Source organism: Copidosoma floridanum, unplaced genomic scaffold, assembly GCF_036245765.1.
Source record: "Copidosoma floridanum isolate Cflo_tuat_1 unplaced genomic scaffold, Cflo_Japanese_pri ptg000040l, whole genome shotgun sequence".
Classification (NCBI taxonomy): domain Eukaryota; kingdom Metazoa; phylum Arthropoda; class Insecta; order Hymenoptera; family Encyrtidae; genus Copidosoma; species Copidosoma floridanum.
In genome coordinates, this window is record NW_028321917.1 from 7575190 (window position 1) to 7602452 (window position 27263).

At 36.1% G+C, this 27263-nt stretch overlaps 6 protein-coding genes across 15 annotated transcripts; 3 read left to right on the top strand and 3 right to left on the bottom strand.

The window, feature by feature from the left end:
- Window positions 1-9872, top strand: mnd (L-type amino acid transporter minidiscs). 3 transcript variants are annotated; one of them, XM_089597959.1, is made up of 10 exons: window positions 2393-2578; window positions 2674-2787; window positions 6543-6906; window positions 6986-7204; window positions 8338-8608; window positions 8703-8826; window positions 8912-9112; window positions 9201-9350; window positions 9442-9619; window positions 9701-9872. In XM_089597959.1, exons 3-10 carry the CDS (start codon window positions 6609-6611, stop codon window positions 9760-9762), a joined length of 1503 nt encoding a protein of 500 aa, XP_089454085.1. In that variant the 5' UTR covers window positions 2393-2578; window positions 2674-2787; window positions 6543-6608; the 3' UTR covers window positions 9763-9872. The 3 variants fall into 3 exon arrangements, with proteins under 3 accessions (XP_014216008.2, XP_089454085.1, XP_089454084.1); XM_014360522.2 differs by lacking the exons at window positions 2393-2578; window positions 2674-2787 and adding an exon at window positions 1-183; XM_089597958.1 differs by having other exon boundaries at window positions 2393-2787.
- Window positions 9873-11158: 1286 nt separating this feature from the next.
- On the bottom strand, window positions 11159-13744 carry LOC106644842 (uncharacterized). Of its 5 annotated transcripts, none has more exons than XM_014360525.2 (4): window positions 13526-13744; window positions 12730-13037; window positions 11857-12085; window positions 11159-11782 (listed from the first exon to the last, which is right to left on the bottom strand). In XM_014360525.2, exons 2-4 carry the CDS (start codon window positions 12947-12949, stop codon window positions 11695-11697), a joined length of 537 nt encoding a protein of 178 aa, XP_014216011.1. In that variant the 5' UTR covers window positions 12950-13037; window positions 13526-13744; the 3' UTR covers window positions 11159-11694. The 5 variants fall into 5 exon arrangements, with proteins under 5 accessions (XP_014216011.1, XP_089454088.1, XP_089454089.1 ...); XM_089597962.1 differs by having other exon boundaries at window positions 12730-13052; XM_089597963.1 differs by lacking the exon at window positions 13526-13744 and adding an exon at window positions 13285-13503.
- Window positions 13745-14590: 846 nt separating this feature from the next.
- LOC106644832 (synaptic plasticity regulator PANTS) lies at window positions 14591-15577 on the bottom strand. The gene is made up of 3 exons (XM_014360512.2): window positions 15447-15577; window positions 15154-15318; window positions 14591-15075 (listed from the first exon to the last, which is right to left on the bottom strand). Exons 1-3 carry the CDS (start codon window positions 15510-15512, stop codon window positions 14842-14844), a joined length of 465 nt encoding a protein of 154 aa, XP_014215998.2. The 5' UTR covers window positions 15513-15577; the 3' UTR covers window positions 14591-14841.
- A 1192-nt stretch (window positions 15578-16769) lies between these two features.
- On the top strand, window positions 16770-18410 carry BCL7-like (chromatin remodeling complex subunit BCL7B-like protein). Its single transcript, XM_014360478.2, has 4 exons — window positions 16770-17035; window positions 17172-17247; window positions 17355-17469; window positions 17550-18410. Exons 1-4 carry the CDS (start codon window positions 16944-16946, stop codon window positions 17666-17668), a joined length of 402 nt encoding a protein of 133 aa, XP_014215964.2. The 5' UTR covers window positions 16770-16943; the 3' UTR covers window positions 17669-18410.
- Window positions 18411-18429: 19 nt separating this feature from the next.
- On the bottom strand, window positions 18430-23536 carry sni (SDR family oxidoreductase sniffer). Of its 2 annotated transcripts, none has more exons than XM_089597915.1 (5): window positions 23092-23536; window positions 19577-19628; window positions 19317-19507; window positions 19086-19238; window positions 18430-18731 (listed from the first exon to the last, which is right to left on the bottom strand). In XM_089597915.1, exons 1-5 carry the CDS (start codon window positions 23209-23211, stop codon window positions 18507-18509), a joined length of 741 nt encoding a protein of 246 aa, XP_089454041.1. In that variant the 5' UTR covers window positions 23212-23536; the 3' UTR covers window positions 18430-18506. The 2 variants fall into 2 exon arrangements, with proteins under 2 accessions (XP_089454041.1, XP_089454040.1); XM_089597914.1 differs by having other exon boundaries at window positions 23086-23531.
- Window positions 22587-27048, top strand: Trxr1 (Thioredoxin reductase 1). Of its 3 annotated transcripts, none has more exons than XM_089597912.1 (8): window positions 22587-22810; window positions 24675-24895; window positions 24985-25115; window positions 25201-25427; window positions 25514-25725; window positions 25808-25990; window positions 26069-26427; window positions 26502-27048. In XM_089597912.1, exons 1-8 carry the CDS (start codon window positions 22798-22800, stop codon window positions 26629-26631), a joined length of 1476 nt encoding a protein of 491 aa, XP_089454038.1. In that variant the 5' UTR covers window positions 22587-22797; the 3' UTR covers window positions 26632-27048. The 3 variants fall into 3 exon arrangements, with proteins under 3 accessions (XP_089454038.1, XP_089454036.1, XP_089454037.1); XM_089597910.1 differs by lacking the exon at window positions 22587-22810 and adding an exon at window positions 23523-23757; XM_089597911.1 differs by lacking the exon at window positions 22587-22810 and adding an exon at window positions 24064-24348.
- The last annotated feature ends 215 nt before the right edge of the window (window positions 27049-27263 follow it).

A 27263-nucleotide genomic window follows, 5' to 3' on the forward strand; every position in this document is an offset into this window, starting at 1 on the left:
ATATATATACGACGATGATGAAAAGTATGCGAACATTTCGCGACCGGCGGATACCTAGCTAACATCGAGGTCAATCTGCATAACAGATTCAACGGCATCATGATAATGCATGGAGCTTGTAAGCTATATTATCACCGGATATGGACAAACCCGATGAATTTGCACTTGAATGGACGTTTGGCAGTAAGTATATTCCATAGTTCTCTATTTTGTTCTTGATAAAAAATGTGTGCACGTTTTACTATGCTATTATTATTATTTTTGGAGTAAAATTATGCAGCCCCTGTTACTAATTGTCTAAAAACGTACGTCCAGATTTAAGTATGATTATCACATGGGCGCCTTAAAAACGCAATTATCCCTAAAAGCTGTACATATATTTAACGGCCAATGCCCACGGGGATTCCCCAGAATCGTAATTAAAATTTCGAACGACGAGCTTGTAAAAACCAACTCACGTTGTACTGCCATGCATATAGCGAGAAAAAAAAGAAAAAAAAAAAAAAGAAAGTAACCCGTATTATATTGTTGTTTGTCCGCGCTTCGACAAGCAAAATGATGTACTTGTATGTTATACTGCAGGTAACGCGGGCGTGAAAATTGATCACGACACTGTCGATTGAGTCGTTAAATCGGTCCACCGGCACGACCGCGATGTATATATATATATATATATACGAGTAATCGAGTCGCTCGAGCGAAACACTTCAAAGAACCCAATCCGAGCAAATTCGATTTCAAGCCTCGGTGCGACCGAGCTGATGGAGCGAAATTGCCGACACCGCGCGAAGCAAAGCTCTTCAGGACGACAGTATAATATCCTTTCCGTGCGGGTTTAAAGCACAACGAGAGGAGCATTAGCCGCGTGTATGTATGACACGGTCAGTGAGCGCATATATAAAATATATTAAAGCCCATTAAATCATCAGACGCGTATACGTGTCGTTACTATTACGGGTGAATAGTGTATGTGTATGGGTTATAGCGATGATAAAATGCATTGAGTAATTCATAGGTACAACAACGCAGACATCGGAGGAAAAAAAAAAGGATAGGTATATGGAAATAAGTACCGGTTGCAACTATAATTAATAATTATTTATTATATCCGCCGTTTTGTAAGTGTACGAGCTTGTTGGTTGAATCAAGTGTAATTTTTATTCAGATCACGTTCCTTGAAAAAAAAAATAATAATAATAATAACAACAACGAAAATGCGACTCGCACCGGTATAGGGACACGTGCTCAACGTTGCAGATATATGTATACGCGTGCAGCATATTATACATTATACACATATATATATAACATTACAACATGTATATGTAATTTGCACAGACAATTATTGTGACAAGCAGATAATTATATTATATTACACGGTGGTGTCTGTATGTATATGCGATTTCGTGCGCGCGCACTACTTTAGCTATCACCGCAAGATGCATACATGTATAGCTGCAGATAATATTATGTGTTTTATACTTCTATTCCCCGAAAAAAGATGTAAAATCGCACGCGTCGTAAAAGCTGCAGCTTGCAGCGCTCACAAGCAGTGTATAAATATATACCTATGTATGTAGAGTATAAACGTGTAGGTCCGAGAAAACTCGATTTCGGAGCAACGGAGTATAGTTCGTGAAAAGTGTATAATAAATATGCATTGTATATAACGATTAGATAGTGCTTTGGCAAACTTTTAGCGTGTATACATGAGCAACGAACGCAGCAGAGACACGATGAGATTAAACAATGTATAATGTGTTTGATAGCGATGGAAAAAAGGAGCTGGAGTTCCAAGTGAACGAGATGACAAAAAAAAAAAAAAAAAGGCTTTACAGAATAAGTATTCACGTTAAATTGTTTATGTGTTAAATTTTCCTTGGGACGGTGACTCCGAAGAGAAAGAGACCAAAGAATACAAGGATCAAGGTATATACCTATATTGCACATGAAAAATAAAACAAAAAAGGGAGCGAAACGGAGAGAGAGGGCTTTTTCTCAGCCCATCAGCTGCGTGCGCAGCACGCGCGGCCCTCTCCTAAGAAGCTAGTAATAAATGTGTTATACCTTTATGCAATTTATGATTTTCCAAATTTCCCCACAAACTAAGAGAGAGAGAGAGAGAGAGAAAGAGAGATGCACCTGTGTATGTATTATAGTGAAAGAAGAAGAAAATGTACATGTGTAGGGGCGCGTGTATGCATACACACGGAGAGATAAAAGTTGTACACGCGGGCCTCCTCGCATTTGTATTGTAAGTGTTTAATTTGTATGTACTATATACCTATATACACTGTGTGCGCGTGCTCTGAAATTTCGGATTCGGAGTCGGACGACTCTCTCGATGTGTGTGTGTGCAGTGTGCACCGCCGCCGCCTCCACCACCACAACCGTTCGTGCACCGCACAACCCAACCTGCAACATTAAAGCATCATATCGGTCTTTTCTTTTCGGAAGCGACGCAGTGCAGCGCAAAACTTTTGTACAATAAGTACATATGCCGCACGGCGCAGCTGTTGCAGTCAAGTGTCTTTTCGTGCCGCGAACGCGTCCCCGTGGCGAAGTACCATAACAAATTGTGCGTGCAATTTCGGTGTGCGGGACAATTATTTATTGACTTTTTTTTTTGTTTTTTTTTCCTTTCAAACAATCTGTTTTCCCTTTTCTACAAAGGACGAGGAAGCGAATTACCGTGCACAGTTGCACGCACCCACGCACTGTCCCCGCTCCACGTGGTCGGCATATTCAACCTGCGAACTTGCGTGACGAGAAATTTAACCGTTGCAAGTAAGTTTTACCTATTGTAATATAAGTACACGGTGCGGTGACTTTCGTCGATTCCTGTTGAGGGTTCAATTTTTTGTGTACACGATACACCCTTCCGGGGGAGAAAATTTCGTGGATCTTTGGATTTCGCGCGTTTTCGGAGCGCAGGCCCACAGCAGTTATACTTAATTAAGACGTTTTTCTTTTTTGTTCGCGGCTTTCTAAAAACATGGTCAAGAGTAATTGCTTCGATCCGGTTAACAACTGCGCGTACACATATATATTCGTGATAAGAGAAACGTAGGATCAGGCCTATTACTATTCGATGGCGATTTTTTTCTTCCATGACGCAACATTTGAACGATATGTGTACGTACGTGGAGGTATACATATAATATACATTGTAACAGGTGTGCGTTTTCGTGCGGCTGATGAAATTTGTTGATAACTTTTACCCGTGCGCTGCAAGTGTGTCGAGATTGGAAGTGCGGAAAAATCTACGATTAAATATTTAATTAGAAGTTGACAGTGTGTGTGTATATGGCACTGCGACACGCGTATGATGTATTATGTATGTATAATGGTATGCGCAGGTGTACCGAAGATACGGCTTTCGGTGATATATCTGTTCGTTTAATCAAAAAATACGAGCATAAACGTTAAAATGATTGAAAGAAAAAAGTAATCCACATTTACCCGCAGGTATGTATAGATATTGATAAGGAATACAAGTTGTGTTTATCGCGTGCAATATTGAAATGAAAAAAAAAAAAAAAATTGCTACTATCACGTTAAGATTTAAAAATTTAAGTTGAGGAGTCGTCTTGGTTTATCTTATCGGTGCTTTCGGCTTTCCTTATTTTCTCTCATGTAGACGCGCGTATTTTTATTTGCATCGAATCTCAACAGTATGATATGCGCATAATATACACTGGTTTTGATAACTTAAATCTTGAGCTTTTTTTTTCATACATTATGCCGATTTATTACATATTTCAATTACTCCTCTCGATAAGAGCATCGAACGATCGAGTAAAACGGATGAACATGTGTAGGAAAAAGAAAAGTAGAAGCGACAGTGTAGAAACTCTACACTGAGAGAAAAAAATAATAAAATTAATAGAGAAATTCCAGCCAAAATTACCATTATGCACAGTAAATCGGAAAGGAAAAAATGTATTATTTTTAACAGTAAAAATTATAGTTTGAATAATTAAAATTATGGGTAGAACGGTGAAAATTACGATGCTGGAACAGTAAAGCTTAAAAGGATTTACCTTTCCCCATATAAATTTTTACTGTTTTAACAATGATCTTTACTACAATAGCTTATCCCTTTGTTTCCAGCTTGCATTTGATTTACTGCGCGGAATGGAATTTCTCTATAATTTCCATTATTATTATTTTCTCTCAGCGTAATATCTTCCCTTTCAACGCCTCGCTCGAGTTAAATATCATTATATTATTTCTTGAGGCGTGCGAGACCCTAAGATCAATTAATTACGCGGCAAAGTATATCGACCGCGCGTCATTTCTCACAACAACATCATTCCGGCTTATCGATCTTTTTCTCCCCCTTTACCGATTTATGAAAGTACGTAGGTATAATGCATGATCAGAAACGCGCGCTCATTGTCTATGCACAAACTACTTAATTTCAAGTACATTATATAGACAAGTGCAGAGTACGCAGTTTAAAATTCTCCTTAAAATACGTGTTTCGCATACATCGAAATATTAATTTACCGATCGCGTTTTTTCTTTCCGGATGCAATTTACCACTCGTATCGCGAGCGTTAAATATACATACCTCGTGCGGGTACAATGTTGTTGTCCATAAATAATATTTGTATGCATATTACACGCGAAGTAAACAAAGTTCGTTAAGTGCAGGCACTCGTGCGAATTCGATATAATTGTTTACTTTTCGTCAAACTACGTGGCAAGTACTTGTCCATTAAGTATGTATTGTTGGGGACAAAGTAAAAACGCACGAGGCCGCGAACGATGGAGTCGTTCACTCTCGATAAGCCAACCACGGGGTCGAATCGTTTAAAGTTTTTGTGCAAAAAAAGAAAAAAAAAAAAAAAAAAAAAAAAAAAAAAGAAAAAAAAAATTTTCCATGACAAACGACAAAAATTAGATGCACATTTCAATTCGAATGGTGAGCTGTGCAATAATCACCGATCGGCAGATAAGAATCAACGCGGCGCAACAGCGCGCAATGATCCCCGTTAGTATATAATATGTAAAAACATCACTAACGTAAAAAAAAGTTGTACCATCTAGGCGAGTTGCCGACTCCACAATTCAATCGGATGGACTCGATATCTCGCGGTAGTATATCCATAACGTCGACTCTTCTCCATACACAAGAGAGTCTTTATTCTTCCGCGCTGTTGACGAGAAATCGAGCGCGAGTAATGCCCATTACCACCCATGCGAGTATACCTCTGTATATCTCAGTATTATATCTCTGCGTTATCGGGACTATACATTTGTGGGCACATAATATGCGCGCGTGTAGTGTTATATCTATGGGAGTATGAAGTGTGTTCACTATATATACAGTATACGTGTACGTGTTAATAATGGAGCCATCGTCACTTTGTCGCGCAAATGATTTATGGCTAGTGTCTGTGTGTATACCATCGCACATAAAAAAAAAAAAAAAAAAGAAGAAGAGAGTAACAGGGATAGGAGAGTCAGGAAGAGGGGAAGCAGGAAGCGGTCGACGCCGTGTGGCAATATAAGTATTAATAATAATTGCCGCGAAAGAAGCGCACTACTTATATCAGCCGTGAGTTTTTTTTTTTTTTTTTTTTTTTTTTTTGCAAGGTTGATGGATCAACCGTGAACTAGTTTGCTTAGTTATTTATTATTCGAGACGTATAAAGAAAACAAAAAAATGCATATTAGCTTACCACTTATTCGATTAGACGTGGAACGCTGTGATGTCAATTTATTGTTATAAAATAAGCAGGTATGAAGATCGAGTTTTTTTTTTCCTCTTTTCCCCGTCACGTATACAATATGCACGTGTTCCGCGCTATCATCCACGCCAATCGAAGATGCACATTTAGGGTGTGTGCAAAATTAAACGCAATCAAAAGCGCGTAAGAGTAAACAAATACACATGCGTTTGGATTTTTAGTAAAAATTCATTTAAAAAATACATATGTTACTGTAGTCAACTAAAACTTTCCCATCTACGTGTGAAAAAAAAAAAAAAAAAAAAAAAAGTTTCATCTCACGCTCGCTGAAATTACTTTTTATTAAATTCATGTTTATCTTCCAAAAATCAAGGAGTCATTATTAAAGTATTGGAAATAAATAAACTATTCTTTTTTACTACAGTCCCGGCATCATTAAGCAAACGCGTCGACTATATATATATATATATATCATCCGCGTACACGGAAAAAAAAGTGTTTACTGTATATGATACGCATGTTATATACATCTGTTTGATAAAATGTCATGTGTAATTGGCCGATGATGCACGCGATAAGAAAAAAAAAAAAAAAAAAAAAAAACGCTTGCGGCTCCTTGTCATACTATACGTCAGTTGTAATACACTTCGGGCCACTGCACCGGTCACGGGGACCCCCGATTTGTTTATTTCCTCTCTCACTCGCCGCATCCCGTTTGTAGATGTTGTGTATTTCTTGTCTCGCAGCTTTTAGATCGCCGATCGATCGAGAATATACATCCCAAAAGCCCGAAGAAAACTCGCAAAGCGGGTTTGCACTGTGATCGAGCAATTTTTGTTTCAGTCGTCGAAAACCACGGAGCAAGGCCGGAGCGAGGCGACCCGTGAACCGCGAGGTCTATGATCCAAGATGCCGAAGAAGGTGGTGCCGTGCAACCGCGAGCGCGCCAAGGCGATCCTTCGCGTAGGGGAGGACAAGCAGCTGCAGGAGCTACCGGACGGGGACAATGACTCCGGGGTCAAGTTGAAGAAGGAGATCGGCTTGCTCGACGGTGTGGCCATCATCGTCGGGATAATCGTTGGCTCGGGTATATTCGTCTCGCCTAGGGGTGTCCTGGTCAACAGCGGCAGCGTCGGGCTGTCCCTCTTCGTGTGGATCTGCTCGGGTGTCATGTCCCTCGTTGGGGCGCTGTGCTACGCCGAGCTCGGTAAAAGGATATACATTACATATTTACATACCTGAGAAAAAACAATCATTATATACATCATACGTATGATTTGTCGCAGGTACGATGATTCCGAAATCGGGTGGAGATTACGCGTACATAAGCGACTCGTTCGGCCCGTTGCCGGCGTTCCTCTACCTCTGGGTGGCCCTGTTCGTCCTCGTGCCGACGGGCAACGCCATAACGGCCCTTGCCTTCGCCCAGTACATCCTACAGCCCTTCTGGTTGAACTGCCAGCCGCCCTACGAGGCCATTCGCCTCATCGCCGCTGCCGTCACGTGTACGTATACAATCATGTATTTATACTCTCGAAAACTCTAATTTCATTCTTTTTTACCTTATCCGTATCAGTGTCATATATACATATGATATTTATATAAGTTCGGTTATTGTTGCGATATATAATAATAGTACAAAGACCGAGGTTGCGTTTTTCTACGCCTCCCTCTCTCTCTGATACTAGTGCAGTTTTTATTTATTTGCTCGGAGCTTCAAATATATTATAATAGTTTTACAAAACGGCTCCACATTTTGGCCACATCCGAGGCACGACTGCTACATATGTACACTTATTACTAGAGCACAATAATATATGTATGTATATCACCATATAGATACGAGGGTATAATATATGGATCATTTTGATTCATCGACTTTTGCACTATTACGTCATGAGGTTTGTTACATGCGTGTTTATCGCACGAAAACGCAGAACAACGGGATCTGTGCAACCTTCCCCCGATCACAGATGAATGGACAATGTGTGCAATATAAAAAAAAAGTTGTTAATTTTAAAGTACTCCCCTTGAATGAAAATTATGAAAAACTCGCTACTTTTTTCGGATTTTTAAATATTTTCTTTGATTTTTTAAGCATGAAGATAGTGTTCTGAATTATATATTTAACTAAAAATACGTGAAAAATGCATCTTTTTTTTGAGATCTACAACCTTACTTTTGACACCGAATGTGCAAATCTTTGAATTATTAAGATTTATCGAAAAAACAAATTTTTTTTTTTTTTTTCGAACCGGTAAAACAAGTATTACCTTTTCGAGCACAAATGCACGAAAATACCATTTTTTGGGTCCATATATACATATAGATACTTTATTGATCTGGTAAAAATGAAAGGCACTTTTGTGAAGCAGAGTCTATACTATATTATTATAATCACGACACGTGAACTCTTGAGAGGAGATAATGCAATTTAGTTTAGCTTTTACCGGAGGGGTTTATTAAATAATAATATCACACAAGTATGGAAAAGATTAAAGCCATAGGAGGAGAAGAAGCCCGCGAGGCGAAGGAGAACTTGTTTTATATACATTAAAGTACTTCGAATAGGTACTTACTACATTCAATGACATAAAAAAAAAAAAAAAAAAAAAAATGTACACATATACACGTGCAGGTCTTCTGACGGCCATCAATTGCTACGACGTGAAGTGGGCCACGAGGGTGCAGGACGTATTCACGGGCACAAAGATATTCGCCCTCGTGAGCATCGTGATGGCCGGGCTTTATTGGCTCGGTATCGGCCACACCGAGAACTTCCAGTATCCCATGGCTGGCTCCAACACGGGCCCCAGCTCCGTCGCCTTGGCCTTCTACTCGGGCATTTTCTCCTTCTCCGGATGGAACTACCTGAACTTTGTCACCGAGGAGCTCAAGGAGCCCTACAAGTAATGCACCAAATCGATTAACGCAATAATTCACACAATATCCACACACACACACGCACGCATCCTTGGTTATACCGACTTACTTTGTTCGCAGGAACCTTCCCCGGGCCATTTGTATCTCCATGCCACTGGTCACCGTGATTTTCGTGCTCACTAACGTGGCCTACTTCGTCGTGTTGACGCGCGAGGAAATACTCGCGTCCAACGCCGTTGCGTTCGTAAGTCCCATTGTATATTATATATACATGCACCGATGCACGCGCAAACAAGAAACAACGTGAAACAAAACCAAATTTATTTCAGACCTTCGGGGACAAGCTGTTTGGCACCATGTCGTGGATAATGCCGTTGTTTGTCGCCTGCTCGACCTTCGGGGCTCTCAACGGGGCCATATTCGCGAGCGCGAGGCTATTTTTCGTGGGCGCGCGGAACGGCCACCTGCCCACCGCCATATCTCTGATCAACGTCCGCAATCTCACGCCGATGCCTTCCCTCATTTTTCTCGTTAGTTGAACCCTGCACATATATATTATCATTTTAACACTCGTACAATTATGTATATACATACCTGCACGTCATGTTATTGTTTCAGTGCATCGTTACCATCGTGTTGCTGTTCTTCAACGACGTCTACTCGTTGATCAACTACGTGAGTTTCGTCGAGACTCTGTTCACCACGATGTCGGTGACAGCTCTGCTCTGGCTTCGGTACAAAAAGCCGGATCTGCACAGGCCCATCAAAGTGAGTTTACACCCACCATCAGCGGCATCAACTATAATATGTGGATAGTTGAAAAATGTAGCGATTTTTTTTTTTTTTTTTTTTTCCACAGGTGCCCCTGATACTGCCAATCACCTTCTTTTTGATTTGCATTGCTTTGGTGACACTGCCGTGCGTCTCTTCGCCCTGGGAAGTCGGTATGGGCACGGCTTTCGTGATATCCGGTATTCCGGTCTACGGTGTATTCATCTACTGGCCCAACAAGCCCAAATGGTTGACATCCGCATCGCGTAAGTCCCGTTGATCCGTATACAATATTGATTACACCAAAAAACAAAAACAAAAAAATCACACTCACATTATTTTCACAGATAAATTCAACATGATGTGCGCGAAACTGTTCCTGTGCGTGCAGGAAAATACAACGGACTAGACGTAATATGTATGGTAGGTAGACGTGCAATATGTAATTTAAAAGGCTACATAAAATCATATGCATACCGCGATAAAAAAAAAAAAAAAAAAAAAAAAAAAAAGAGAGAACCAAGTAAGTTGAATCTACATTATAGGGATACAATCATCGAAGCATAATAATAATAATGATTGCAGTAACAATAAGTAATTTTTCGAGCGATAAATTGACCAACACAAAGTGCCCGTGGACTAGCTCAATTTTACATAGCTTTTATTTATTATTATCATCATTATGATTATTATACACACATATATATATACTGATTTCCATTTACCATGCATAATACCGCTGGCACATGTAATTGAACTCACTGATATTGTAATATGCAAGTATTAGTATGAATTTTTATAGAATATAGACTGTATAGGGTTGTTGGAAAAACACAAAAAAACACGGTTATATTGTTTTTTTTTTTGTGTAAGAGAGAAAGGACGAAAGTAACTCTTAGCCAAATCGTTGACTGCTACCTGCTACAGAGCAATAAGTGCGCATCTAATATAGTCTTCCTTAAACGTATTTAATTAATGAATGATGATGCGCTAGATAGAGCATTTTTTTTTTTTTTTTTGAGAGAGAAAAACTCTATGTATATTAGTTAGATTTTTTTTTGAAAATATACAATCTTATAGAATATTAAACGAATTTTCATCGGTACTTTTTATGTACGCGATTGAGCAATCGAGTTGTTTACAGCGTTTATACATGAATAATTTTTGAATCATGTATGTACAATTATCAAATCATGAAATTGTTTTACGTATCGGACATGGCGATATTTGTATTTCGCGCCATCGAACTTTTACCGACCGAGAAGCTTGAATTGATGAGGTAGAATTTTACCGCCACATGTCTTCTTTTTTAGAGTTTTTTATAAATTTTTTATCGTGTTCTCGTCTCCCAAGCTCGTAAATTTTAAATAGTACGATAATTAATTATTTTTATGATGAACGTGAAAAATGCCTCATACAATCTACAATAATTTGCTAATTTCTTTTATCATTATACCCATACTTACCTATTTACAGTTTGATTATTCCATATATACAATTATAGTATACATTTATGCAAAGATATAGATAAATACGATCTTTTAAGATTGTACCAACGTGCTGACAATTATATTGTAAATAGGATGTAAAACTATTTAATACTAGATATAAACTGCGTAAAATTTGAAAACAGTATCATAAAAAATTTAGATAATCACATGCCATTTTTAAAAACAATGTGATGAAGTTGGTGCCTCAAAGACTCTAATTAATAATTGTTTACGTGTCTTTAATGTTTTTCTTTTATCTGCACAAAAAAAAAGTATTTTTATATCGAAGAGGATTGAATAAAAAAACGAAAAACATTAATTGTAAGCGCATTATAAATTTATTTGAATTAAGTAGCACATAAATTTTTACAAAATATATATATTCATTCAATTTCAAGCAGTTTGTGATATATATAACAATTAATAACAATTAGACAATATCATTTTGGGTAATTCGATGTAATTCCTTATACCTATTACATTATTACCTAACAACTAATCCAAATGAACCACTGCAAAGCATTAAGATGATATGATCTTTATTCTTACAATATCTGTCGGAAAAAAAAACTTTTTCTCAATATTTTTAAGCATACACATAAAGGAACAAAATTATTAAAAATCATTTAGATCAATACTGATAATATGAATTGTAATCTGCACGAATGTTGCATTTAATTGTACAAATAAATAATTATTAATACAACCATGAGAAACAACTTTTTCAGGAAATATCCTGCCATTACCTTTGTTAAGATCTTAAATAAATAAGTAGTAAAATTGTACTTTCTTCCTACAGGCACTCAAAAGGCGTGCAATAAGAAGCTTTGCTTCATTCATGCTTATTTTTTTCAAAGGCACATATAAAGGAACATAAGAAATCCAATTGACGCTCCAACCAAGTAATTGAACTCTAGTATAGGAGACTCTTTCGAATTTCTGAAAAAAAAACGACATTTGTCATTAACATATGAAAGGTTGTTTCATAATTACTTGAAAAATTTTAACATTACCTTTTTTTAGATGGGGAGAATGGTGAAGGTGGATTAACACCTGGAACGTGGCTATCTTGATAAAGAATAACCCAACTGAGTCCAGTAGTTGCAAAACCGCTAATTACTGCTTTGATAAGCCAGCTGTACTTGTGAAGTGGCTCGATAATGGTCTTATCTGCTATGTCCTTGTACATTGGAATGCTTTTATTTATTTTATCAGTATCTATATCCAAAGAATGTAGAAAATCTGTAAAGAAAATCGATACACTATATTTCAATATTTAGATTTTTTTTTTTTTTTTTTCTATCAAGATCTAAATATTTGCAGAGTCAATCTGTGATTAATGCGTGGAGAAAAAAGATATGAATAAAAAAAGTAAATAGACAAGCTTATAGTATGATAACAATCCGTCATATATTTATATCATTTAATCAAAAAAGAGATAGTCGGTACATGTGTTACTGCACATTACATAAATAAATATTTATACATCCAAAGTACAGAAAAATAAACAAGACTCTCTATTTTCACTAATGTACGAACAAGTTTACAATCAGGTACTTTGACTGGCAGCATGACAGACATATTTACAAATCAACAAAAACTGTTAAATAGATAAAACACACACACGGCCGGCCGCTCTATACACGTATCTATAGTAGTTATAGATAATGATAATGATAATATTCACATCGCACTAAAATTCGGTTCGCACTGCACATTAGATGGAGTAAAAATACACTTGACCCCGAAAATGAGAATAATAATCATAAGGTAGCTTGGCGAGTTTGAATGAAAATAAAGAGCAATCAAGAGGCTCGTCTATGTGTGTGTTCTTGAAAGAGATAAAGATCAGTCGTCATTGACGCTAGGGCCGGATGAGCTCTCACCATGGCTAAGGAAAAGCTTGCCAAAGAAGATGCTCGAGGAAAGGAGGAACAGTAAAAACGTGAAGGTCCACTCGTTGAGGGTCGGCCTCCTCCACAGGGACTCCAGATTCTCGACGAATGAGTCGCAGCTCCGCTCGATATCCTCCTCTTTCTCTTGAACTTTTTCAAAGACGTGCTTGTGTTTGCCGTTGGTGTAGGGCTGTTGATCCAGGAACGACATCGTGCAGGTAGATTTGACTGCGTCGCTTTACTCCACAGGTGTCACGAACTCACGAGACTCCGATCTGCACTCTGTCTCTATGGGTATACTGCGTTAACGCAGGCTGTAATTTTTTTAAGTATTACCAAAGTACTTAGCCTATACCGATAATAGATTTAGTCGTTAAATTTATCACTAACTTTAACCGTCCGTAGGGGCGAGTGAGTGTAAGATAAGCAAGCGGTTTCTACACAGCTAATACTTTGTACTTAAGGTATAGAAAGTAGATATAAGTAGAGGTGTTAATTAAGCCTTTTGTCGGCTGTGGCGATAAGACACCTCTGTGAAATACGTACCGCTTACATTCGGACCGGACACCCAAAATGACTAAATAACTAAAGACAGCCGATGACGCATCAGTCACGGCTGCGATGATGCCACACCGGCCTTCTCCCCTTTTTTTTTTTTTGGTTCACTCGCACACTCTCTTTATATTTACTGCCCTGCACCTCTCAAAACTCAAAAATATGACGTTTGCACCTACACATAGCCCGTGATTACACAGATATATATATATACATAAATTGGAATGCTTACTCGTCGTTCTCTCACTTTTAAAATAACGCTTGTCTTACGTCATCGCCTTCAAGTACTTGAAACAGATTTTTCGAAATGCGTACAACGCAGCGCAGCTGCCCCGCACTAAAAGCGTAAATATAAACAAACCACCGAGCTCGAAGCTCAAACGCCGCAAATAAATATATATATATAAGTAGGTGAAGACCTGCGAGCGAAACGAAAGGGCAGAATAAAGAGAGAAAGTTCTGCTGCAGTGCTGCAGGACGTGAGCTGCATGTATAATGTGTATATACTTATACGGAGCGGATTTCGCAAAAATGATGTTTTTTTAGAGCACATGAGGGGCTTTAATTTTTTTTTACGAGGCACACATGTCTATATGTAACACTACACGCTTCTTAATCACATTTCCGTTTGATTAAACCTTAAATATATAGTAACAATAGATTTTGTAGATTTTTCTCGTGAATCCTGGAATATAATTCGTTTATTTTTTATGAATTAAGTATGTAATAAAGATGTATGCTTAACGATTTTATGCATTTTTTCCTACAAACCCTGAATTTATTCCGTAAAAACTTCGCTGGCCTTTACACATACTTAAGCATCATTAGCGCAATTTTGAATGTATGAGTTTTTCATTTAAAAGAAAAAGTGCCAACTTTTATGTAAATTAACCCGTCCTAAAATCAAATTTATTTTTGTCTTAGTATATTTACTTAACACGCGGAATACATGAATACTCCTAAAATACAAGATTCGTTATCATTATTATACTGCTGAGAAAAAAATCATAGTAATATTTTTACTGTACAAAGTGACACAAAATTTGAAATAATTACATTTTACACATGATTTATGCTCAGTTATTTCAGTGTATCTTTAAAAATAAATTCATAGGTGTAACTAAATATACAATTATTGTTGAACAGACAACAACTATTAAGGAATGTATTTTTATTGAAAAAGAAACATCCACTTATTTATGCATAAACTTAATTTTTTATTAGCATTTTTATCTCACCATACTATCAACTATATACACATATTTAGATTATCAAAGGAATTGAAAATCTTTGGAAATCGGTTTTTGTTGACGTTCATAAATTTAATGATATTAAATGGACTATTTTCTAAAATTGAATCTTCTGTCAAAAATATTAAATTAGTTGAGAAATCAACGAGTTCACTCAGTATTGATTTATCAACATGGAGAAAAAATTACAAAATCTATTTTCACTAAAGTTTTAACAATTATACAATCTTATGATTACTTACACCATATTTCATACTATATGAATAACGCTAATTTATTTCACTCTATGTTTCTCATGTCACAAGATAGTACAAGCATTGTACATTTTTACATCCAAATCATTCACTGTTCCATCACGAATGGATTTGGCTTTAAAGTCCAAATACGTATCGGCATTCTTCTTCTCTAACCACTCTGGCAAAGGCGCATCCCAATTTTCTGGTGGCTTGTCTCTTTTCTCCCAAACATCATTTTCAATGTGACCCTTCAGTCTTTCTGTCCTACGTTTTTTTTCACTTGCTATTAGTAGAGCCTAAAAACACATCACTCTATCAGATGATTATCAACAATTTAATTAGCATTGATAAAATATTTGGAAAATTTCAAGTACGTATGCTTCCTCATCTTGACGTTCCTTCCACTTTTTGCAATTTTCAAAATCTATTTGCCACTGCCAACAGTTTAAATATTCACCAAATATAAAATACTGATGGAAACGACCTTTTGGCCTTTCACATTCATAAAACTCCTGATCATAAATATGACATGGTCTTATCTGAAACATCAATTTGAATCAATGTACTTACTTGAGTGATTAAAATTTAAATATTATGCAACATCAGTAAGTATTTTCACTCGTTAAATCAAATTATAACATAACAAAAATAAACTGTACACGAGTACCATATATTCGTCCGGCCGTCGTTCTCGAAGAACCTCTTTTTCTATAGATTTTGCTTTATCAAACATGTTAAAATGATGAAAAAAACTTTAAATTTTTATAAAATATATAAAGTGTTCGAAAAAATACACACGTATATTATACGAAAAAGGTTACAATACCGTTAAGGTTCGTTTACACACCCGCTTGTTTGTTTGCCTGCCTGTAATCTGCTAGTCAGGGATGGGTAAGTATAAAACTCAATGTCTAAAATGTAATTTCATACGTGTATAAAAGTCTGCATGAAACTGTCGAAAACTTTTGAACTTTCTTACAGTTTATGACGTGTATGAAATTGTATCGAACTCGTAACCTTTAAACATTTGAATTGTTTGTTTTTATTTGGCTACAATCTACAGCACAAATTTAAAAAATACTCTGATTCAACATTTACAAATGTTATATTACAACAACAACAAAAAAGTTGCCAATGCTTCATCAATGATTTTTTTCCTGAATAAATAAGTAAATTGTAATTATGTTTGTCCCATAAAATTAAAAAAAATTTAAATTGCAAATCTTTAAGGGTCCATTTCTATATTTTCCTAGGGTGGTAAGTTAAAAATTGACAATATTTTTTGTTTTAGAGAAAATTTTTTCAAAACTATCAATGTATGAAGTAATTTATTCAATCAAGATCAAATATCACAGTTATACTCTTATAAGTACGGTGTAAAACTAGGAGGAGAATCATACATTTACCCATCCCTGCTGCAAATAGAGTGCAGATGTGACAAACGAAATTTCATTGAAAAATTCCATTTTAGGGCTTCACAATCGCAAAAAAAGTAAGTACCGCTATACGGTAATAACAAGTCTGTCATTACCGTAACGGTCTTTTTGAATTCCTTAAAAAATGCATTTAAATTAACATGGGTGTTTTTAATAAATGATCGTAGAGTCCGGCCCGAAAGTTTCCAACTACTTTGGACGGACATTATATAACTTGGAAAAAATAATTTAAAAATTCCAAACATTCAATTTAAAAAATCTCAATTGGGACGTGAAAATATCGCAGTTTTTGTAAAATGACCTACATACATATGTATATTCCTGAAAATGTATTAAACATTTTGTCGTAAGCTATATATTGAAAGAAAATTGTTTCTCAACATTTTTTCATGAAAAATCAAATGGTCCCTCCCTTCCTTGGAAAACCTTTCCAAATCAACACTTTTCAAATTTTACGGGAAAGAACAAAGAAGAAGAAACAAACCTACAAACCACCACCACACGCGCCGCCGCAGCGTGTGGCCGCCATGTTGTTCATGCGAACCGACCCTTTCGATCGAGTCAAAATGCTGAGCCCGATGTGCGAATATAATTTTGGCCTATAAGTACAATTTTTCGTGCATTTCCTTAACAATCTATAATCAAAAGTACTTGTCTCGAATGCTGCTGTGAGTTTACACGCGCGCGTGAGAGTTATTTTGTCGAGTGGGTGTGACGATAAACATATTATGATGTCGCGGTCAGTGCGAGCGGAAACACGAAGCAGAGCGAAAGATGACATCAAGCGGGTTATGCAAGTTGTTGATAAAGTTCGCCATTGGTGAGTTGTTTGGCATCTGTGCACAGTTGAAGTACATTCGTTTGTTTTTTCATCACAGAAGTATAACAAGGGGTTCTTGGGTTTCCATTGGATTTCAAAGACATGGACTCACAGATTGTAACGTTGTTTGTTTAAGGGAGAAAAAATGGGTCACGATTGGCGAAACGACGATGAAAATCTACAAGTGGGTTCCCATATCGACACTAGATCAAGTGAGTAGTATTCAGCTATTCTGAAAATCCCATCAAGTGTACTCTTGTTCAATTTTGGTAACTCTTTGGTCATTATTCGGAATAAATTAGACTTGACCTATTTTTAGAAAAAGAAATTGAAATCCGCTCCAGTACCTATTGAAAAAGAAAATGGCTTAGCCAGAAAGGTGGCCGTAGATTCTTCCAACTCGAATTTTGGAATTACTGAAGACTCCAATACATGTAAGCATGAATAATTTGTATGGTATCTAAATGTGTTTTAAATGATTAAAAAATTTTATTTTATAAATAACTTTTTACAGGTTTCTCAACTGTAAGTGATTCTCAGGGATTGACAGATTTTTCAACGCATTTAGGATTTTCGGAAGATTCTAATTCACAAAACAGTGAACCTGCACCCAAGAGGTTAAAGACTGACTAAAGTATGCATCTTATACGGCTACAATGCATGTGTATGTACATATTGTTTAAGTGAAAGTTGCCAGGAAAAATTTCTTGGACAAGAACTTATTGACCTTTTGTGGAATGAATGTGGTGCGAATTGAGTATAAAAAAAAATGAGAGTAATTCATTGTCTTTGAACTACTGTTGCATTTAGTGGTATTTAAAGTATATTGTACACTAGATTGTGGTCTCTCAAGAAGTATTTAATCATGCTTAAGTAAGTAAAAGCGCATTTGATTGTAAATTGAAATTTTTGTTTATTTACGGCTTGAGTGATTGATCACAATTTTTTTATTCATGTACGAATGCCATAGCTTATTTTAAAATTTTTATTTTTATTTTTGTAATAATGTGCAACATTCAATTTAAATAAGCTATCCAAAGTACATATCAAGTACTTAGAAATTGTATATACTTTATATAATAATTTATAGCAGTAGTTTTTCGATGCATTTCATGTTGGAAATGTATTGTCTGATAAAAATTTACTCACCTAAAGAGTAACCAGGAGATAGATAAAAAAAAAATTAATTAAATGGAGGTCTAAATAAATAATGTTTAACAAGTACAAGTAATGAAATGTCAATGGAAGATGGCATGAAAGTCCAAAGTTTTATCAATAGTATTGTTACTCAATCTAGAAATTTGTTATAGATTTAGTAAGAAAACTAATGTTACGACTTTCATTCTGTTTTTGTTGTTATTAAGAGTACCCAGGACTAGATATTTTAAAAATATTTTACTCGAAAAATAAAATTATACAGCATTATGGTACAAAATTTTTATTTACATAAAAACTAGAAAACAATAAAGTTTTACCAAGGTAACATTTTACCATCAAACTGTAAAAATGCTCCTATATTTTTTTCCGTGAGCGACCTTATAGTACTCAACACATTGTTGATACACGTTTCAACATCCATTGGAGCGTTTGGGCCTCCCATTGCCGTTTTTACCCAGCCAGGATGCAAAGCCACACATAAAATATTGTCGTCTTTTAAATCCAAGCTCATTGATTTGGTCGCGGCATTGAGAGCAGCCTAAAAGTTGAAAAGGAATAAATTTTATTAGCATCGGGCACGCTTGCTATACATAAGTGCCTTACAATTTTCGGAGAGCAAAAAGTGTGTACCCGCGTATAAACATAATAATATGAAATTAACATGTTTAATATGTTTGCTGAAAGAAAAAAATTCCAATGTCTTTATTATCGAGCTTCAAAGAAAATCAACGTTGAAAATTTCACGCTTTGCCCAAGTTATCGCTAATTTTTCTGGAAACCAGACGCAAAAAAGACAAACCGTCGAAAACAAAAGTTGTAAGATCGTGTTTAATGGAAAATAATTAAGCTACTTGTTGATAGTCAAGTATATTAAAAAATCATGAAAACCTACTTTGCTGCAACGGTACGGGTAAAATCCGCCAATGTCGTTGTTCTCTATGCTTCCAAGTATCGAGGACATGTTTATGACGGCAGCCCTCGACACGCTCATTCCAACTTGATTTGGGGGATGAGCTGCCGCTTGTTTCAACAGAGGCAAGAAAGCCTTGAAAGAATCTTCATGGATCAATCGTTATTCGTTGACACGTTTGGTATACAATTTAATTTAACTGAGCTTACTAACTTTGGCCAAAAGAATGGGAGCTACGGTGTTGATCCTCAGGGAATCGATGAGCTGTTCTTCCTTCACGAAAGAAAGCCTGGTGAATTTGGTCGAAGTCCCGGCATTGTTGAGCAACACGTTGAGACCGGCGTCACCCACGCTATCTTTGACTCTCTTCACTAGGCCAGGGTATTCAGCTGTGTTTGTTAAATCTGCGAAACCACGTGTACTCTTTGAATTTGTTCTTTTCAATGTCACAGGATCGACAATGATATGCTTACCGATTTCAATGATCTCGATGTTTTTTGTTTCCTTGGCGAGATCGGTCAGTTCCTTAAATAAAATAAAATAAAACGTTAAGTAGCGTATCGCCGCACCTTGAGTGAAATAAAAACGAAGGAATCTATGTCGAGGCAGGAAGAAAGAAAAAAAAAAGGATCAATAACGTAAGCATCGATGTTAGCTAGCCCAAGATACATAAAATTTACAGGAGGCAACGCACAAAGCGATCGATGACACGAGCTAAGTATACAGTCGTCGATGGAACTTACGCACGACATTTTTCTTTCACACCTTGCAGGTATATACAAGCTTTTTTTCTGGATTTACGGGCTTTTGTTTCCATACAAGTAATTTTTGCAGTAAACAGTTCAAGTAATGCAACGTTATCAAAGCGTGCGGTGTCATTTATTACTTGGTTCATCGGCTACAAGTGAATGGTACTTTATTATTTACCATCAAATTAACAAAGTGTAAAGTGGAGAAAAAGTTTTCATCGACAGCATAAATAATAAAGAGCAAGTAAATCTCTTATCGCACTTATCGATTGTTCTGAAAAAAAAATAATAAAATGAGTCAGTAAAATGCATTTTCACTCTACATAATCTGATATACAACGAATACAGTTGACAGTGTAAATATTGATTAAGTTTTTTTTAGAACAATATAAATATATATACTTTTTTTCAAATAGAATGCATACAAAAAAATGGGTTTTTGCGGCAGCAAGTCAGCGACATTGAATTCAAACTCTGGCCAGGGGAAATCGATTAACAGAACATTAGAAATAAATCGTAAGTCGATGTAACAGTATTTATGATAAAAGCACAGGCTGATGATATAATATATATTGCTGTTACGAAGATTAAGCTTTATCTTATTTTACCGTTGGTTTAATCGAGTTATGTATTCATAGTTTTACAGTGCTACTTATATAGCTTCGTTGCTCATTTCTAACTAAGTTATCGGCAACATTTTTTTACGATGATATAAAAATAATTATTCGATGATCGATCCTGATATCGTAACTCAATTTTACCCTTGAAAACTTTTACACGAGATGCTATATGTAATTAACCGATTTTTCGTTGCATACTAATTAATTATAAAATTGAAATTGTCTTCACGAGTTGGAACGATTAAAAGAATCATAATTTTTTTTAATTCGAACGAAAAAAATGTACACAGTAATTATATACGCGTATATAGAATAGAGTTGAATTAAAATTAATTATGACCCTGAAAAGTGTTTGGCGTTAAATCTATTCACTATCATAATAGCGTTGTTTTAATTAAAATAACATTGATCTTTACAATTTTTATTATTTCTTAATTACAACTCTACTATACTTTAATATCAATCTCGTGACTCAGTGACACCGGTACATTTTAATATAACTCTAATTATTATCCTTCGTTAAATTTATTGAAGAAACATTGTTTATTGATTGTGTTTTTTTTTTCTTTATCATAACCAAAAAATTTTGATGTGTCATCAATCCAGTAATTTCAGTCAACAAACATACAAACTCCTGTAACGTGAAAAATAAATTTTTAAAAGAAAAAAATATGATTACTCCAAACAAAATTAATTGTGTCTGTTCGTGTAAGTATGCGTAAATATGTTTGTGTTTTCGTAAACATCCAGATTTTTCAATTTACGACTAAAATTGCCCATCATGCATACACATTAAAAATCTAATGTATTCACATCGATACATGCATTGACTTTAATTTGGTGTAGCGAGTTTTAACAAAATGATATGATCGCTTCGCAACAGCCGAAGGAAAAGATGAGACTCAAGCGCAAAATTTATCCTCTGAAGATACGAACAAGCTGATGTTGGAGTCAGGATTAAATGAAAAAAAAACCACAGCACCCGAACTAAACGGCATAAAAGAAAGTTTATCAAGTATGGATGAAAATAAGGAACAAAGTGATGATGAGCCAAGTGCAGATGAAATCGAGGAGCCAAACGAAATGCCAGAAACAAAGGTAGAAGAAGACGAGCTGTTAGAACGAGAGACGGGAACGACGGAGCTAAGCGCCGAAGAAAATTTTGATCCAGTAAGCGAAGCACAATCAAAGATTCAATCGGGAGAGCTAATTGAAAATCCCCTGCGTAAGTATTGTGTGTGCTAGATTCCTAGAAAAAGATTACAAATCATCATTATATTCCTGTCATTCATATACGTATGTATACATATTACATCGTGCTATACCTCTTTGGATTTGCTTTCAATTTCATTTGCTCGCTCGAACGTACAACTTACGTCATTAAATAATTCCAAAGTATTTTTGTATTAAAATCGTGACGTCATCTGCGTAGTGATGATTACCGTCGTGACCTCATGTTTTTTCAATGGAAAGATAATCTATATTTGTTTCAAACCCTACATCCTTATTTATGGCATAATTACAACAATTTTAGAATTTAAAGATGTGAGAGGGGTTACTATTGTATAGCTATCCGGTTCATTTTAATTTGCAGAGTTTTATTGATCCAAGTTATAGAGAACAATAGGTAGTGTTAATAATGATAAATCCACAAGTAACTTTTTAGAATTGAGTGAGACCAAGTGAAAAAAAAAAATGAAATATTAATCCCAGTAAATATTTACCACCTTGATATTGGATGATAAAATTACATTACACATTAAGCACCATCACACCTGTGAAAAGTACCAGAAAGATCTATGAAAAATAATGCTTGTCATCGCGATTTATTATCGATCGCCGCGTGTCGGCAAGGTGTCGGTAAATCGCGCAACAGTCTGAAACTTTACAATAATTCATTCAACATCATTAAGTAAGTACATTTTATTTCCTAAAAGACATTGAAAACTATACAATTGGGGCTCCACTTGCTGTTGCTGTCCTCGCTGATGAGAGTTCGTGGTCGTATTTTCCCTACTCTCACGTCGCCCTCGCCCCTCTAACCCTCTTCCCCCCGCACCTCTAAAAAGGCTCTGTTTTTATGTACGCGTATAACGTTTAACGTGGCGGTGGCGCCGCTCCTCCAGTCGATACTCGACCGTCACGCTCTAACGATCGATCGTGCCTTCAAAACCTTTTCTCTCTCTCAGTGCAATACATTACTCCTAGATCGACTTTAATTATACTGTTCATATAAATACCTACACTCTACACTGTGAATAAAGTGTCGCGAGAAACTGTAAAGAATTTAATTCAGTTGAGCAAGAATCTTTGACAGAACGAGCAATGCCGCCCATCGGTGAGTTGTCTTTTTCACTCTCCTTTCGTCTTCTTAGGTTAATATTTAAAAAGTGTAAAAAGGTATAACAATTCGTATAAACGTTGAATCCCGTAATCTGGTTGGTTATCGAAGATATATGTACGTTACAGATGGGCGTATACAACAATAAAATAGTTTCGGTTCGCGTGAAAATGCACGGCCAGGCAGTTAAAAAAGTAATGCAAGTGCATGGGTACCTATAGTACTTGAATCTTTCGATCGTTAAAATACATAATGAAATAATGCATATTTACCGTGGCCTTGGCAATGTTCCGGCAGGTGGCGAATATCTTCTCCGGTGGTTGGCGCGCTCGGGCAAGGTGTTTCACCAGGCCGAGGCCCAGGCCTCGGTTGCACCCGGTTATTAGGATTGATCGCATATTTCACCTAAATACCTACTGTTTTTTCACCTATTTACAATACTGGGTACAACTTTATAAAGAATCTAATTGTGAAGGATAGCAAGAGTAACTTGCATGTAAGGTGAGGATGTAATTACTTGGGATATGAATCGAGGCGCTGTCAGAGCCTTTACCTTGGAGTCTGATGCCTAGGATAAATGTGCGCGTGGATTTTTTAATACACGTATATAGCGTTCCATACATGTGCGTGCACTCCGCGAGGTGAGGGTGACGTGATATAATTTAGCCACAATAACATAGAGTGGAGTAAGTAGGTGACGTATAGTATAGGTATCTTGCAACTCTACGCAAGCCTCCGCAAGTGTAATTATAGTTACAAAAAAGTGTGGATCATACTGCGTGATTCGCGTGTACAGTTGCATTAGCAGCCGATCGTCGCTATCATGGCGACGTTCAGGCTGCTGCCGAGACTCTTCCTGGCGATCAGCAGCCGGTCTTCCAGGCTACTAATTCGTAGTGAAAGTTGCAGGCATCAGGTTATGTGCCTGTTCTACTCCACAAGTAGTGAGTGCTCTCTTTTTTTTTTTTTTTTCTTTTTTTTCAAGGTATATCTCAGTTATATACCTACGTTAATTGTTTTGCAATCTTTGTGGATTGCTTCGATTTTGTAGCCGAGATATTTTTCAATCGTTTCATCACTGTTCACATACTTAAGTATATATTGATTTTCTTAGTTCGTTTCATACCGGTAAAGTACACCTATCATAGGAAGGTATATGTTATGGAACGGATTACTTATTTGACGTTACGTAAAAATCTCCTGGAGCGCTGCTGATGATTGCTCTCTCTCTCTCTTTCAGGTTTTGTCCGTATCGTGGTCTATCGTTTTTTTATTATCATTGTGTTTTGCTAAGACTGACCAAAGCTTATACACTTACAATGTCTGTTACTTATTATTACCGGCACTGTGCTGTACATCTGTTCTGTTAATAGTTATTATGACATTGTTGCTAAATGTTGCGCTACCGCATCATCTTCGTGAGAAGCATCAGGCGATTTTATAATCCACGTCACTGTCCTCGAAAATTATGTTACGTCGCTTTGCCAAAGTTATCTTCGCCACGGGCGCCTTACATGTTGAGAAGAAATCATACCGTTCGTACTTGTTTATAAATTTCGCATCATAGCGATTGATATCGATTTCCTTACTTATTTTTTCCTTTTTTTTCATTGACTGTACCTACTGCTGCTAGAAAAAAAGTGTACATTTTAGAGTATAGTTGAACTTATAATAATGTATAATAATAACTACACTATAATCGTTAACTATTATCTGATTCCTTTGTATTGTAATTTTTTTTAACCATTATTTGCGTTTAATGTGTAGTTATAGCTAAAAAATATTTAAAAAAAAAGCCTCTTAAATATTGGTCTAAAGTAACATTGCAAGTCATTCTAAAAATTTCGATTGTTTTTTGCAGAAGAACAGTACATGTATGATTTGGTAGTGCTGGGAGGAGGCTCTGGAGGATTGGCAGCAGCCAAACAGGCAACTGAGCTTGGAGCAAAAGTTGCGGTCTTTGACTATGTCACACCATCCCCAAAAGGAACGAAATGGGGTCTTGGTGGTACCTGTGTTAATGTGGGCTGTATACCTAAAAAATTGATGCATCAAGCTGCTTTGCTTGGAGAAGCTATACATGTGAGCACATGTATTTTTTTTTATATGGATCACTATATTTAAGTACGCATTGTTTTTTGTACATTATGACCGTCATGTCAACTTTTTAGGAGGCTGTTGCTTTTGGTTGGAAAGTACCTGAACCCCAATCGATTACCATTGACTGGACAGCTTTAACAACTGCTGTGCAGAATCATGTGAAATCAGTCAACTGGGTTACTAGAGTAGAACTTAGGAATAAGTAAATGTTCAAAAATAAATTTGACCGATCAAATATTTTTAAATCAACAAAACGGTTTTAATACATTTGTATTTATTTATTTCAGAAATGTTGAATATATTAATGCACTTGGCTATTTCAAAGATCCGCACACCCTGGTTGGTGAAATGAAAAATGGAGATAAAAAAGTTGTAACTGCGAAGAACGTATTAATTGCGGTCGGTGGTAGACCAAACTACCCAGATATTCCTGGTGCAGAGCATGGCATCACTAGCGACGATATTTTTAGTTTATCCGATCCACCAGGCAAAACTCTCGTTATTGGAGCAGGATGTATCCTTTTTCAAACAAAGTTTTAACAACTGAGTAACGTTTATTGTTTGAACACTATTCTCCTAAACTATAATCGTAATTCGTAGACATTGGATTAGAGTGTGCTGGATTTTTAAACGGAATGGGGTATGATGCAACAGTTATGGTGCGGTCGGTTGTTCTCAGAGGTTTTGATCAGCAAATGGCAAATACTGTTGCAGAAGAGATGGAGTATCGTGGAGTTCATTTTATTTATCAAGCCAAACCCAAAGCCTTGATAAAACAAGATGACGGCAAAATTCTTGTTCAGTGGGACAAGGTAAATTGAAACTTTTTATATAATAATCCTTGATTCAAAAAAATTTTAACAAGTAATAGTAACTGTACAACTATTTTCACAGGATGGAAAACTCCACAAGGATACATTTGACACAGTGTTGTTTGCCATTGGTCGCAAAGCTCTTACGCAAGATTTAAAATTAGAGAACGCTGGCGTTGATGTAGTTCCTGAGAATAGCAAAATCGATGCCAATAATGAACAAACTAATGTACCTCACATTTATGCAGTTGGTGATGTGTTGCACGTGAGTATATTTAAAAAAAAAAAATAATTTCGTAAAGCTTTACATGTATCATGCTTGAATTGGGTCTTACTGTTGTAGAAAAAACCAGAGTTGACTCCAGTAGCAATCAATGCCGGAAAACTTTTAGCCAAAAGATTGTTTGGCAATTCTGTAGAGCCAATGGATTACACGAATGTTGCAACGACCGTGTTCAGCCCTCTCGAGTATGGTTGTGTGGGTCTCAGCGAAGAAAGGGCTATTGAAATTCATGGGGAAGACAAAATTGAAGTTTATCATGCTTATTACAAACCTACCGAATTCTTTGTTCCCCAAAAAAATAACGAGCATTGCTATTTGAAAGTCATTACCGAGCGTGAAGATGAACAAAGAGTCCTTGGTATGCACTTCATCGGGCCTGGTGCTGGTGAAGTTATACAAGGATTTGCGGCAGCTATGAAGTATATATTTATTTCGTTTATATTTGTCACTTTGATTTCCAATTCATGCAATGATTGATTTATTACTGTTTCAGGTGCAACTTGACATTCCCCCTTTTGAAAGCTACTGTTGGTATCCATCCAACAGTTGCTGAGGAGTTAACTCGAGTACTCGTAACAAAGAGATCTGGAAAGGATCCAAAGCCACAGAGCTGCTGTAGTTAAATTCGAAAATATTAACGATTTATTCTCAATTCGAGTACTTATGTACTATATACTTGTTAAGTTGTACATTATTGTTATAAAAAAAATAATAAAACAAATTTGGACCAACAGCTTGAATATGCTTTCATATAGAAAGCAATAACTAGTAAGAGGACAATATTCAAACTTGCAATTTATTTGCAATAACAATTAAAAAAAGGGCAGGAAAAGTGCTTATAATCTACAATGTAGAAATTTTACGAGAATGCTATTTTAAATAAAACATTTTGTACCATTTATTTATACTGAAACTCAGTTACCCGATAATTCCTATGCGTTATAAAATTTCAAACGTGTTATCACAATTGGTAAATTTTTTATACGCTTTCAATGGCATATACTGCTTTATAAACTAATAAATAAATCATTGTCACATCACATATTGTAATTTTATTTTTCCCATCAATAAAAAGCAGCATAAATTTGAAAAAAGGACTAATTCAGTTTAAACTTACTATGATAATAATTCAGTTTTCATCTATGTGTAATTAAACGTATGCCATTACTTTTGTACGGTAAGATACAAAGTATATGATTGAACCTACAATCATCATACATCATGCTAGCACTGGTGTTACTATGCCGATTGTAAA

Coding starts and splice junctions, on each gene's coding strand:
- Trxr1 (XM_089597910.1), top strand. CDS start 23,637: ATGGCGACGTTCAGGCTGCTGCCGAGACTCTTCCTGGCGATCAGCAGC. Junction 24,896..24,984: donor TGCTTGGAGAAGCTATACAT/GTGAGCACATGT, acceptor TCAACTTTTTAG/GAGGCTGTTGCTTTTGGTTG. Junction 25,428..25,513: donor TCTCGTTATTGGAGCAGGAT/GTATCCTTTTTC, acceptor CGTAATTCGTAG/ACATTGGATTAGAGTGTGCT.
- LOC106644832 (XM_014360512.2), bottom strand. CDS start 15,512: ATGTTTGATAAAGCAAAATCTATAGAAAAAGAGGTTCTTCGAGAACGA. Junction 15,319..15,446: donor GACGGCCGGACGAATATATG/GTACTCGTGTAC, acceptor TTGATGTTTCAG/ATAAGACCATGTCATATTTA. Junction 15,076..15,153: donor GTCAAGATGAGGAAGCATAC/GTACTTGAAATT, acceptor ATGTGTTTTTAG/GCTCTACTAATAGCAAGTGA.
- mnd (XM_014360522.2), top strand. CDS start 6,609: ATGCCGAAGAAGGTGGTGCCGTGCAACCGCGAGCGCGCCAAGGCGATC. Junction 6,907..6,985: donor GCTGTGCTACGCCGAGCTCG/GTAAAAGGATAT, acceptor GATTTGTCGCAG/GTACGATGATTCCGAAATCG. Junction 9,351..9,441: donor ATCTGCACAGGCCCATCAAA/GTGAGTTTACAC, acceptor TTTTTTCCACAG/GTGCCCCTGATACTGCCAAT.
- LOC106644842 (XM_014360525.2), bottom strand. CDS start 12,949: ATGTCGTTCCTGGATCAACAGCCCTACACCAACGGCAAACACAAGCAC. Junction 12,086..12,729: donor CAAGCTTTTCCTTAGCCATG/GTGAGAGCTCAT, acceptor TTTTCTTTACAG/ATTTTCTACATTCTTTGGAT. Junction 11,783..11,856: donor TTCTCCCCATCTAAAAAAAG/GTAATGTTAAAA, acceptor TTTTTTTTTCAG/AAATTCGAAAGAGTCTCCTA.
- BCL7-like (XM_014360478.2), top strand. CDS start 16,944: ATGATGTCGCGGTCAGTGCGAGCGGAAACACGAAGCAGAGCGAAAGAT. Junction 17,036..17,171: donor GTTGATAAAGTTCGCCATTG/GTGAGTTGTTTG, acceptor TGTTTGTTTAAG/GGAGAAAAAATGGGTCACGA. Junction 17,248..17,354: donor CCATATCGACACTAGATCAA/GTGAGTAGTATT, acceptor ACCTATTTTTAG/AAAAAGAAATTGAAATCCGC.
- sni (XM_089597914.1), bottom strand. CDS start 23,211: ATGCGATCAATCCTAATAACCGGGTGCAACCGAGGCCTGGGCCTCGGC. Junction 19,629..23,085: donor GGAACATTGCCAAGGCCACG/GTAAATATGCAT, acceptor ATTTTATTTAAG/GAACTGACCGATCTCGCCAA. Junction 19,239..19,316: donor CTCCCATTCTTTTGGCCAAA/GTTAGTAAGCTC, acceptor GATTCTTTCAAG/GCTTTCTTGCCTCTGTTGAA.